Below are 14,634 nucleotides of genomic sequence, written 5' to 3'. Positions count from 1 at the left end.
ATTATTATAAAACTTTCTTTTTTTCTTAATTAGTAAAAGATAGATGAAAAAGTGGATCATTAGCAATCCCTTAGTAAATCTTTTTTTGAATTTGTAGAATTTTTTGATGTTGGTATATATTTTTGCTGTGTAACTTGCACATCCTACATGAATAGTGAAATCGTCATTTAACCGATTCATCACGACGATCAATCTGTACATTATCTCTTTCCCACATGGGTTTATACAAGCCCTCTAAAGTATTAATTAACCGGATTGAAGGTTAACACAACATATAATAGAATACATTTTTATCTACATGGAATGTCCAAACAAAGAAAACAAAATGTTATTAAAATGGTAATTATTTGCGCCTTTTATAAAGAATAAGGATAAGAATAGAAGTTTCTTTATTTCGAATGTAAAAAAAAAAGAAAAAAAATTTTTCTTTCAAAAAAGATATATTTGTGACTATTATACAGTAAACCTGAGTAAAAAGTGCATTCACAATGTCCACGGCCCATGTCCATAATGTTTTTTAACCAATATTCTCACACACACAATTTTTAATGAATGAATATCACAATTCTTTTCTTTTACGCGCCTAAATGCCATAAAAAAATTCTAAATTCTAAAAGTTGTTCTTATTCTTTCTAAAAAAGTTGTTCTTTTGCTATAAAAAAAAAAAATTAATAATTATATATATATATGCGTGAGGCTTTTTCGTTCCTTTTTTATTATTTCATTATTAAAAAAAGTTGTTATGACAAAACAATAACTGGTTTTCTAATTGAAATTTAGGATTTGTAATGATTTTACTTTTTTGATAATTGGTATAACCCGAATTTAATTCGGGGAAACACTATAAACAAAATTGGTATGAGAATAGTGATATACATTGTGTATCGATATAAAGTATTAGGAGTATTTAAGATATAAATTAAGACATGTGTATAAATGAATGTTAGAAAAAAGTGACCAAATTGTTAAAAAAAAAAAATTGTTACACTTTGGTTGCGTCCGAAGGCCGAAGCGTTTAAAAAACCTATTAAAGAAATCTATCACAGAAAATTCTATAAATAGTATATTCTAAGGAAACAATGAATTTTATATTATAATATATAGTATTATAATATATATCTCATTTTTAAAATTAATTTTATTTTATATTGAATATATTTTCCTATACTTGTTTTATATTTACAATTTTATTCTTCAAAGAATTAAAAAAATTTTTTTTTATAATATTAGATATCACGTAAAGTCATAAAATGAGATATTATCACAAAGTCTTTAAAAATTTTTTTTATTATTGTATATCACATAAAATCATATTCGTTCTGAGTCAATTCGGGTGACCCGTCGGGTTGACCCGAAATATTCAGGTCGGTCATCAAATTGATGACTATAACATCGCCGTTTTGACCCGACTCGATTAACCCGTGATTTACTTACTGTACGTAATCCAAAATGAATTTTCAGTATATCTATTATTTTATTTTAAATATGATCAAGCAAATTTTGCATTAATTGCATTAATTTGAAAATTTTCAGTAATACAGTCTCATTATAGTGAAGCTCATTAGTCATTATATTAAATTTGGCTTATAGTGAACTTTCATTATAGTTATAATAAACCTAATAAATCTCAATATTAGATATAGTAAAATTCTACTATAGAACATATGTAAAATCATTAGGTATATTTAGTATTTTTACTGTTAATAATTAATGTATAAGGAATTAGATTTACAAAATCATATTATAAAATGCCAATAAAACTATTATCATAAAGAAATTATTATAAGTATAATAATTTTAAATCCTGAAAATAATAATATAAAAAAGAATGAAAAATGAAAAATTATAAATAATATTATTATTCTTTGAGATAGAAAAATAATTCATTGATTTGAAATCTACTAAATATACATAGCCCTATAAAAAAAAATCTCTTTAAAATATACTTAAAATATACTTATATATTTTAAAATATACCTAAAATATACTTAATATTTTAAAACTTAAAATATACTTAAAATTGCAATTTTAAGTATATTTAAAGTGTAAAATTTTGCACTTAAATTATACTTAAATTATATTTAAATTGCAATTAAGTATATTTTAAATATAATTTAAATATAAAATTTCATATTTTAAATATACTTAAAATTGCAATTTTAAGTATATATTTTAAGTATATTTAAAAATTTTAAATATATTTTAAAATATATAAGTACATTTTAAGTATATTTTAAAGAATTTTTTTTTCATAGAGTAGATAGAATTAGAAATTCTTAAAACATTAAAACAAAATACTTTTGTTAAAAAAAACTTTTTTCATATTAATGTGTGGGCTTTGTAATTACTTGATGTAAAAAATAGGACTAATTGACTAAAAACAACATATTACAAATATTGTCTATCTACCTATTGAGTCAAATAGATCATTTAATAGTATACATATAGAATACAATCTGGTGGTTTATAATTCAATAATATTAGAGTAGTATAAACAAATAATCTTTTTTTATAATTTTTCTATTATTTTTTACTTTAATAAATCACAAATGTACTGCAAAATTTATAAAAAAAAATTAATATAAAGTTCAATATAAAGAATTATTTATATTTATTATTATAATATATATAATAAATAAAAATAATTAGAACTGAAGTTTATCACTTTAAATGTAAAATTATATAATTTTATTTTATTATATAAAATTATAGCAATTTAATATAACTAATTAATGAATATTAACTATAAAATAAATTTATAATAAAATTTAAAAAAATTATATTTTTTTGTATTAATTAATTATTGTTATTATTATTTTTTTAACTTCTTTTTTTTTTTGAATTTTATGTATTTATACTTTGTATTTATTATATTTTCAAATTTAATAAATAAAGTAAATTTAAATAAACAATAAATATAAAATAATAAATAATTTTAAAATAATTACCAGATTTTAATTAAAAATATGAATTTTATATTTTTTTTGCATATGTAATATATTGCTTTTTTTTTTACCAATTTTTATATAATAATTTGCCAATACTGATCAAAAACTAATATATTGGTAACAGATATATATCAAATATGTATTCAATATGTGTAGTAAAAATGCAGAAAATTGGATATCGATATACGTAAAATACGTATAAATAATATATATTATATATATGTTGCCGTCTTTCGATCGATTCATTTGTCGATGAGTCACGCACCTCACATTCGGCATTGTCACCTGACGCACCTCATTTGAATCATTCAATAAAGTCTGTTATAAGTAAACTTTTTTTCTCATTAATTAAACCACTTTTTGTAACATAAACAAACTTGTGCGCCATAATGAGTTACATGTTTCCTGAAATCTTTATGTAAATCTGATTCATATTGAAATTTATACTTGTATTTTATCTGAAAAATCATTAAATTTTAAGTCATTTTTCAAATGAAAAGATTTAATGAGCATGATTCTAACTAATCTGAAATTTTAGGATTGTATACTTAAAATAATGATAAATAAGTTTACTTAGTACTTAAAAATACATTAAAATTGGAAATTTTAATGTTTAATTATAGCTCATTTTTATTAGCAATTGAGGTGCGTCGAATGACAATCTCGAACCGTGCCAAGTGAGCGAATCTAAAAGCGAGAATCGATCTGAGACAACATATATATCAGTACCTGATATATGTAAAATATGTATAGATATATATATCATTATATATATCAGTACCTGATATATAAAATATGTATAGATATATATATCATATATATATCAAGATTGACATATATAACATATATTATATACACGCCATCCAAATTATTTTGGCTTGCCGTAATTATAAGTAAAATCCCAAATTCAATTACGTGACGCTCCCAAATTATTTTGGCACTTTACATAGTAAATTATATATAAACTGAATGAATTACGACATCCCAAATTATAATTATGACATCCCAAAATAATTTGGGCAGCATGTATAATGTGTCATAGTATTCCAAATATCTTGCAAAAATCAGGGGTTTGACCCTATACCCCCAGGTATTTAAAAATTCCATTTTTTGCAAATATCTCACAATTTACTAGTTTAATTTATCTGAACAATTTTTTTTATTTTGAAGAGAGCTATCAAACAAAAAAAAAGATAACTCAAATATAATTATTGGATCACAAGATAAATGTAAAATACCCCTTAAATACTATGAAATTTTTCAAAATGGGTACTGGAATACTATAGCCTGTAATATAAAGTATATATAACATATAAATAATATGTAGATGATATATAAGTTTATATATATCTTTACATATATTAGGTATATATCTGATACATAAAGATCCTGAACAATACTAATACAACTCACATTTGAATTTGCGTAGAGTTTATATTAAAATTTTTCAAAAGTTGCGTATTATAGAAGTATTTTCAAAATTTTATTATCCTATATACTCCTGTTTTTAATACAACCAGTGATTCGATTTTAATAAAATTTATATCATTAAATTTGTCTCAATGAGAGAATTCCAATAATAGTAAAATCGAATTTCTAGCTTCAATATTGACAGAGTTATGTCATAAAATGTATTTTTACTTCAATACTTAAAGTTTATTTGTGAGTTATATTAGTATTTTTAGAATTCTGATATATATCTGCTATTCAATATATTAGTTTTTAACTAGTGCAATTAGAGCTCCGCAAACTGACCTGACAGATCGGGTGATCTGATAGGTTGACCTAAAATATTCAGGTTAGGTCATCAAATCAGCGACCTAATACTGCAGGCAGGTAGCTGCTTAAGTACTCGACCTGACCCATTAACCCAACATATATTTGGGTCAAATAAATTAAAACCACTGAAACTAATAATGATTCTAGCGTTTTTACATGTAAAGTTGAAAAAAATACTGAAACTGATAGTTTTGGTATTTTTTACATATAAAATCAAAAAGAAAAATGCCAGCACTAATGATTCCAGCATTTTTACATGTACAATCGATAAAAATGCTGAAACTATCAGTTTTGGCATTTTTACATGTAAAATCAAAAGGAAAAATGCCAGAACTAATTATTCTGACGCTTTTACATGTAAAATCAAAAAAAATGCTGAAACTATCAGTTTTGGCATTTTTATATGTAAAAACAAAAAGAAAACTGCTAGAACTAATTATTCCAGCGTTTTTACATGTAAAATCAAAAAAAACTGCCAAAACTATCAGTTTCTGTGTTTTTTACATGTAAAATCAAAAAGAAAAATCCAGAACTAATGATTTCAGCGTTTTTACATGTACAATCGAAAAAAATGCTAAAACTATCAGTTTCAGTGTTTTTACATGTAAAATCAAAAAGAAAAATGCCAGAACTAATGATTCTGGCATTTTTACATGTACAATTGAACAAAGTGCTGAAACTATTAGTTTCAGCATTTTTACATGTAAAATCAAAAAGAAAAATGCCAGAACTAATTATTCCAGCGTTTTTACATGTAAAATTAAAAAAAAATGCCAAAACTATTAGTTTTAGCGTTTTTACATGTAAAATCAAAAAGAAAACCACTGGAATTAATTATTCTGGCATTTTTATATGTAAAATCAAAAAAATGCTAAAACTATCAGTTTTGGCATTTTTACATGTAAAATCAAAAAAAAACTGCTAGAACTAATTATTCTAGCGTTTTTACATGTAAAATTAAAAAGAAAACTGCTGGAACTAATTATTCTGGCGCTTTTACATATAAAATCAAAAAAAAATGCTGAAACTATCAGTTTTGGCATTTTTACATGTAAAATCAAAAAGAAAACTGCTGGAACTAATTATTCTGGCGCTTTTACATGTAAAATTGAAAAAAAATGCTGAAACTATCAGGTTTGGCATTTTTACATGTAAAATCAAAAAGAAAACTGCTAGAACTAATTATTCCAGCGTTTTTACATGTAAAATTAAAAATAAATACCAAAACTATCAGTTTCAGTATTTTTACTAGAGGTTGGAATCAGTTAAGCTTAACTGGTTAATTAACTGGTTAAAACGGTTAACTGGTTAAAACATTTGTTAACTGGTTAAAAAACAATTTTTAACCGGTTAAATTAATCGGTTAAATTAACTGGTTAAAATGCCAAAAATATTTGTAATTCTGGCCAAATTTACCAAAATTATAAACCACGGGATTTTAGATAAAAGTTTGGCCACCAGGTAAGATACCAACGGCACTATGTATTTCAGCCTGCATTTATCTAGTCCAGCCAGACAATTTTTGGCCTGAATTTCGTCTTCAGCTAGAGTTTCATTTCGATTAGTTAGAGTTTTGGTCTGGCTTAATTTTGGCCAGGATTAAAAATATATTTGATGCTAATCCTGGCCAAATTTTAATGCTGACTAGGATTGAGTTTTAACCAGTTAATTAACCAGTTAAAGGTTTGGTTAACTAGTTATTAACCGGTTAAGACTTTTAAAACCAGTTCCAACCTCTAGTTTTTACATGTAAAATCAAAAAAAAACTACTAGAACTAATTATTCTGGCATTATTACATGTAAAATCAAAAGGAAAACTGCCAGAACTAATTATTCTAGCGCTTTTACATGTAAAATCGAAAAAGAATACTGAAACAATCAGTTTTGGCTAGAGCTCTGAATCAGATCAAGTCAACCTGGATGACCCGTCAGATTGATCTGAATTTTTCAGATCAGATCAGAAAATTGGTGAACCAATATTAAGTCAGGTTAAATATTTAACCTGATCTGATTAACCTGGATTAAAATCAGATAAATATAGTGTAACCTAAATTGATAAATAAATAGATTATCAATTCCGTTAACAATCTCTTTTTTTTTAATTTTTTTCAAACTTTACTATTTACATGATATCTGGAGAAAAACGTAATAATAAATTTGGTGAATCTTCTAATCCCAAACGTTATCACTATGAAAATGAAGAAAAAGAAGAAGAACTTCAAAATATTCCTGATTTGGATACAGAAATTCAAAATGATAATCAACTTGAAAATAAAGTAGACGATACTAAAGCTCCAAATGGGTCGGTTTGGTCTGGATTATAGACGGTTCAGATTAGAGCTGAAATCCGTAAGAACTGAACTGAAAAACCGGCAGTTCGGTTCGGTTTAATCCGATTTTTATAAAAATGCGAAAAATCGAATAGCCGTCTATCTAGTGATCGTACAAAGTCGAGCCATATATCAATTGGATTCGCCTCGACGAGACGCGTCGAATAGTGGTAAGATCATGTCTCTAGCATCGATAGATCACACGTTAACCCACACTAAATGATTTATAAATAATTGGAATTAGCAAGCTATCTATCGGTGCTAAAGACATGATCTTAGCACCATTCAACGCGTTTCGTCGAGACGAATCCAATGAATATAAATTCGTTAGTGTACGACCACTGGATGGCGAATAATATCAAGTTTTGCATTTTTTTGAAATTTTAGAGTGTTAAAAATTAGAAATTCCGATACATGAATTTATTCGTCATCCAATGGTCGTACACATATGAATTAGGACTCATTGGATTCGTATCGATGAGACGAGTTGAATGGTGTTAAGATCATGTCTCTAGCATCAATAGATCATAAGTTAATTCACGCTAAATGATTTATAAAAAATTGGAATTAGCAAGCTATCTGTCAGAGACGAATCCAATAAATGCTAATTCATATTTGTATAACCATTAGACGACGAATAAATTCATGTATCAGAATTTCTAATTTTTAACGCTCTAAAATTTCAAAAAATTGCGAAACTTGATATTATTCGTCATCTAGTGGTCGTACACGAACGAATTTATATTCATTGGATTCGTCTCGATAAGACGCGTTGAATGGTGCTAAGATCATGTCTCTAGCACTGATAGATAGCTTACTAATTCCAATTATTTATAAATCATTTAGCGTGGGTTAACGTGTGATTTATCAATGCTAGAGACATGATCTTACCACCATTTGACACGTCTCGTCGAGATGAATCCAATGATATATAACTTGACTTTATACGATCACTAAATGGCCAGCTATTCGATTTTTCGCATTTTTATAAAAAATCGGATTAAACTGAACCGAACCGCCAGTTTTTCAGTTCTAATATCCGAACTGAACTGAACTGAATTTTGAGCCAGTTTCAGATCGGTTCCCCGGTTTAGCCTGAACCATTCGGAGCTTTAGACGATACTTCAAATTCAGTTCTAAGTACATTAGATGAAACTAATAAAAAACAAGTATCGTATGGAACCATTTTAATAAATTTAAAGATAATAAAGGAATAATATGGGCGAAATGGCGATATTGTGGGTAGATAATTATTAATTAATTATTTTTTTTATTTTATAAGCGTAATTACACCTGCTAAATAAAATTTTATTTTAACTTAAATATAAAATATTAATAGAGGTGGTAAATATAATATGAATAATGGAGGTTCAACGGGAAATTTAAAACATCATCTTAAATCACATCCAGATAAATTCGATTCCTCCATGGTAAAACAGGCAGAATTTATGAAAAATTTTTTACAAGAGGGTAATCCACAAATGGTATGTAAATATAATAAATATTTTCAAGTTTTTAGATATAAGTAACTAACTTATTTAATTTATTGTAGACGTTTACTAATAAAAATTTTTGGGATAAACTTGCTTTATAGGTTGTTGCAGACGATCAACCATTTACCATTGTTGAATCTGATGAATTTCATGATCTAATTAAACTATGTAACCCAATAGCATTAATTCCATCGACAGATACAGTTAGAAATGATGTTTTAGATACTTTTAAAAATTATCAAACAACTATGCAAAATTTACTGCAGGTTAGTAAAAATTAAAAAAATCTATAAATTACTAAATTATTAATTAATTACTAAAATAACTACTTTAATTAAAGAATTCTCCAGGAAAAATAAGCTTTGCATTAGACAGGTGGATCTCTCCAAATATTATTAGCTTTCTTGAAATAACCTGTCACTATATTGATACTGATTGGGATTTAAAGGATATTCTTGTTGATTTTGTTGATCTTTCTGATCCTCATTCGGGTAAAAATCTAGCAAATGTATTCACAAAATGTCTTTAAAATAAAAAAATTCTCACAAAAGTTGGTATTTTTTTATTATAAAAATATAAAATAATTATGATACTAATAATTCAATATATTTAATTAGATTCTAGCAATAACGACGGATAATGCAGCAAATAATGATACTTTTTTTAAAGAGTTTGAAAAAGTATGCAATAAAAATCGTATAGATTTTCACCATAAACGAAATCATGTGAGGTGTGTTGCACATATAATGAATCTTGCTGTTCAAGAAATATATATTGAAACATATTAAAGCTGGAGAAGTGCAAGATGAAGATTTTATTTTAGAAAATCTTTCAAGTGGAACGATTAGCACAAATAAAGTAATACCCAGGGTAAGAAGTAAATAAAAAAATAATACATTCATATTGTAATTAATAACACTTCATACTTATAAATTATTTAGTTAAGGAAACTTATTGTAAAAATACGATCCTCACCACAGCATCGTGATTGATTTTCCCGTCAATGCAATCTTAATCCAAATCTTAAAACATTAAATCTTATTTTGGATGTTAAGACGCGCTGGAATTCTACCTATCTAATGTTACAACGTGCCTTTGAATTTCGGGAAGTAAGTATAATGTTATAATTAACTATATTTAAATAAATAGTATATTAACTTATTAAATTTTTTATAGCCCCTTGAAGAAATTACAGCTATTGGTCGTGAATTAGAAGAATTTACTATTTTTACAGATGAATGGGAAATAATTAAAGAATTATATCGCATATTTGAGGTAAATTTTTTCATTTATTTTATCGCTTATTTATTAAATTATACTAATTATTTATTATAATTTGTAATTTTAGATTTTTCACAAAGCTACTGAGCATATGTCTAAATCAAATTTCATTACACTCTCCTCATCTATTCCTGTCTATAATGTTTTGTTGGATCATCTTGAAAAACTGCTAGACACAAATGATCGTAACTTCTGCCCTAATTTAGAAGTGCGAAATGCTTTAAGAAAAGGATACGAAAAACTTAAAGTATATTATGCCAAGACAGATGATTCCTATGTTTATCCAATCGCTACAAGTAATTATTTTTATTTTTTTTTACTAAAAACTACTTAATATTATTTATTAACTCTTATAAATTTTTAAGTACTTGATTCACGAGTAAAATTAAAGTACTATTAACAGCAGGATTGGGAATAAGAATACATTGATGCTGCACGAAAAATTGTTACAGATACATATAACAAGAATTACAAAAATAATTTATGTCCTAATTTTGTTGATGAATTTGAAAATCAGAACGATTTTTTTGGTATTTTTAATTTAGACAATAACCATGAAGAAGATGAACTAGAAGAATATCTTCGAAAAGCTATTGTTACATTTAAAACAGATCCACTACAATGGTGGAAAGTAAGTAACCCTTTAATATAATTTCAAACAACTGCATATATATTAATTAAAAATATTGTACATAGGCGCATGAAGCCACTTTTCCACATCTTGCAAATATGGCACAAGACTTCTTAGTGATTCCAGGTAAAAGTAATTTTTTTTAATTTTTTTTTTTAACTTTTCTTATAATTTTTAATTGCAAGATCAAGTGTGCCTGTTGAAAGAATATTCTCTAGTGGAACCGATTTGATAACAAAAAGGCGCTCTAGTTTAAATCGAAAATCAATTCGGGCCTGCATGTATCTTAAAAACTGGATCAATAAGGCAATCACTGGTCAGAATAGTCCATTTCATCCAAATTTCAAATTGACGAATATTAGATGAAAGTTGATCTAATTTTGGCTGATCATTGCCAAAAAAATTGTCAAAATTATTATGAACGATTTGCACAGTTCGCCTGCTACTTGGCAATCACAAATTGGCAAAAATTCATTAAAAAATTGGAAATAAACTATTCGTCAACCTTTTACTAGACATTCGTCCAAATTCAAATTGCTGAATATTGGTAAAATTTTGTCTTATTGTTAATGATTTTTATGTATTTAGTTCATTTTAATTTTGCAATAACAATCAATAAATTATATTTTATTTTTTTACTTTATTAAAATTACACATTAAAAATTATTATATTAAATATCAAATATCTACAGTATCTGTCTATTTACACCTACCATCCATCATCCATCACTTACCATTTACCATTTATCATTTACCATTCACTATCTATTGTCAAACATTGTCAACTATCGTCAACCATTGTCCACATATATCATCTACTATCTATCATCCACCATCCATCATCCACTATCGTCTACCATCATCCACTTATCCAAAATTATCTACGTTCATCCAGAGCCCAAGAACCAAAAGCTAAAATCTATAGAATAGAAAAAAAAATTAAGATAAAATTAAAAAAAAAATTTTTAAAAAAATTTTTAAAGTTTTACTTCAAAACTCACCCGTATATTCAAAGCCTATGAACCGAAAGCTGAAATCTACAAAATAGAAAAATAAATTAAAATAAAAAAAATTTTTAAAAAAATAATTTATTTTAAAAAAGTTTCGGAGTTTTATTTCGAAATTTACTCATATATCCAACGCTTAAGAACCGAAAGCTGAAACCTACAAAATAGAAAAATAAATTAAAAAAAATTTAAAAAAAAAATAATTTATTTTAAAAAGTTTCGATTCCTTTACTTTGAAACTCACCTATATATCCAACGTGAAGCTGAAACCTACAAAATAGAAGAAAAAAAAAATCAAATAAAATATAATAAAAATAAAAAAACCAAGATTCATATTTGTACTTACGAATCTTGGTTCATCTATTCGTCAGAAATCCACCTAACCTAAAGATGTGATATGTAATTATTTTTAGAAGGTTGTAAAGTTGCAATTATTACAACATATATACAACACTTTTGTTGTAATTACAACACAATATTATAATTATTATATAGTATTATAATTACTACTAGTATTGTAATTATTATAATGTGTTATAATTATTTTCAATTATACAAATATATATTATCATTTCTTTTTATGATGATATTTGTTCTATAAAAACTTATTTTTGTAATTTTTATTTTTCAAAAAGAAAATTTTTAAATAATCATAAGTATTGTAATATTACAACACTTTAACTTTAAAAGTAGTAATAAGTTGCAACCCTTACTATTACAACACAAGGTAATAATTATCAATTACATACTACATCTTTAACCCAACCTATAAAAAAAAGAGAACGGTTATTAGTAACCGTTTGTAATATTAAAAATAAAAAAAACAAAACTAAGATTCATATATACTTACAAATTTTGGTTTTCCGATTTTCAGAAGCTCACTCAAACCTAAAAAAAGTGAAAAAAACGGTTATTAGTAACCATTCATTAATATTAAAAAAAAAACAAAAAAAGAAACAAAACCAAGATTCGTATATACTTACGAATCTTGGTTTTTTCTGTACCTACAAAAAAAAAAAAACGATTAGTAAATCGTTCCTTTAAAAAAAAGATAGTTTTGAAAAGATTCTTCAAAATTTATCTTTGGGATTTTGGTATCTACGTCAGAACCGATCTCTACAAAAAATAAATAAAAATGTTAAAAATTAACATTTTTTATTAAAGTTTTGAAATTTTTTGAAACTTATCTTGAATTTCAGTATCCAAGCTGGAACTGATGGCCCTACAATTAAATATAAAAAAAATGTTAAAAACGTTTTTTTTAAAGAAATTTTGAAAATGGTTCAAAACTTATTTGGAATATCGGCGTCCACGTTAGAGCCAAATTCCTATACAATAAAATAAAAAAAAACATTTTTTAATTTAAAAAAACGTTTTTAAAGAAGTTTTGAAACATTTATTTTGAAACTTACCTGAAATATCGGTATTCACGTCGGAACCGAATTCCTAAATAAAAATAAAAAAAAAATGTTTTTTTTTATTAAAAAACGTTTTTTAAGAAAGTTTTGAAACTTTCAAAACTTAACTGGAATATCGGCGTCCATGCTGGAGCTGAATTCCTATATAAAAAAATAAAACAAAACATTTTTTTTATTAAAAAATGTTTTATTGAAGTTTTGAAACTTTAATTTTGAAACTTACCTGGAATATCGGTGTTCACGTTAGAACTGATTTCCTATACAAAAATAAAAATTAACATTATTTTTTATTAAAAAACGTTTTAAAGAAGTTTTGAAATATTTTGTTTCAAACTTAACTGGAATATCGGTGTCTACGCTGGAGCTGAATTTCTATATAAAAAAATAAAATAAAATGTTTTTTTATTAAAAAACGTTTTATTAAAGTTTTAAAACTTTAGTTTTGAAACTTACCTGGAATATTGGCATCCACGTTAGAGCTAATTTCCTATACAAAAATAAAAATTAACGTTTTTTTTTATTAAAAAATGATTTAAAGAAATTTCAAAATATTTTGTTTCGAAACTTAACTGGAATATCGGCATCTATGTTCCTATATAAAAAAATCAAACAAAATGTTTTTTTTTATTAAAAAATGTTTTATTAAAGTTTTAAACCTTTAGTTTCGAAACTTACCTGGAATATCGGCGTTCACGCCAGAACTGAATTCCTAAATAAAAATGAAAAAAAAACATTTTTTTTTATTAAAAAACGTTTTTTAAGAAAGTTTTGAAAGTTTTAAAACTTAACTGAAATATTAACGTCCACGCTGAAGCCGAATTCCTATATAAAAAAAATAAAAATTAACATTTTTTTTTATTAAAAAACATTTTAAAGAAGTTTCAAAACATTTTATTTTGAAACTTAACTGGAATATCGGCGTTCACGCTGGAGCCGAATTCCTATATAAAAAAAATAAAACAAAACATTTTTTTTTATTAAAAAATGTTTTTAAAAAAGTTTCAAAACTTTAGTTTTGAAACTTAATTGGAATATTGGCGTCCACGTTGGAGCCAATTTCCTATATAAAAATAAAAAAAAAATGTTTTATTAAAACGTTTTATTAAAGAAAGTTTCAAAATTTTTTTTCAAAACTTTACCTGAAATATCAGTATCCACGCCAGAACTGATTTCCTACATAAAAAATATAATAAAAAAAATGTTTTTTAGTATAAAACATTTTTTTTTAAAGAAAGTTTTGAAGATCTTTCAAAACTTTACCTGGGAAACGGTATCCATGCTGGAACCGATTTCCTATATAAAAGTATAAAAAAAATGTTAGAAAACGTTTTCTTTAAAATAACAGTTTTATAAAAAAATTAAAAAATCAGAACGTTAACTGATGTTCTGATTGAAAATGTAAAAAAAAATCAAGTGAAACGTTAAAGAACGTTTTGCAAAAAATATTAAAAAAATGGAATGTTAATTAACATTCCAATAAAAAAAATTTAACGAAATGTTTTGTAAAAAAATAAAAATATTAAAAATCAGAACATTAATTAACTAATGGTCCAATAAAAAATTGAAAAAAAAATTTTTGAAACGTTTAAAACTGTTTCGTTTAGAAAAAGAAAAAAAAATTTTTTTTTTTCAAAATAGTTAAATAGTTTAAACTATTATTTAATAGTCTAAATTTGGTAATAAATCAACTAATTACTATGACTGCGGCTTAGTACACTGATCTGCCGTTATTGATATTAATTCATAT

At 25.0% G+C, this 14,634-nt stretch overlaps 1 protein-coding gene across 1 annotated transcript; it reads right to left on the bottom strand.

Moving 5' to 3' along the window:
• Positions 1 to 12,064: 12,064 nt before the first annotated feature.
• Positions 12,065 to 13,355, bottom strand: OCT59_016530 (uncharacterized protein; the record flags this gene model as incomplete). Its single annotated transcript, XM_066145759.1, has 9 exons — positions 12,065 to 12,235; positions 12,320 to 12,357; positions 12,453 to 12,473; positions 12,760 to 12,797; positions 12,882 to 12,915; positions 12,996 to 13,028; positions 13,111 to 13,144; positions 13,227 to 13,259; positions 13,341 to 13,355. The coding sequence occupies 9 exons, from the start codon at positions 13,353 to 13,355 to the stop codon at positions 12,218 to 12,220; spliced, it is 264 nt and encodes an 87-aa protein (XP_066003511.1). The 3' UTR covers positions 12,065 to 12,217.
• Positions 13,356 to 14,634: the final 1,279 nt, after the last annotated feature.

Source organism: Rhizophagus irregularis, chromosome 25, assembly GCF_026210795.1.
Source record: "Rhizophagus irregularis chromosome 25, complete sequence".
NCBI classification, from domain to species: domain Eukaryota; kingdom Fungi; phylum Glomeromycota; class Glomeromycetes; order Glomerales; family Glomeraceae; genus Rhizophagus; species Rhizophagus irregularis.
Note: the sequence above shows the minus strand (reverse complement) of the source record. Positions and strands in the feature narration are given on the sequence as shown.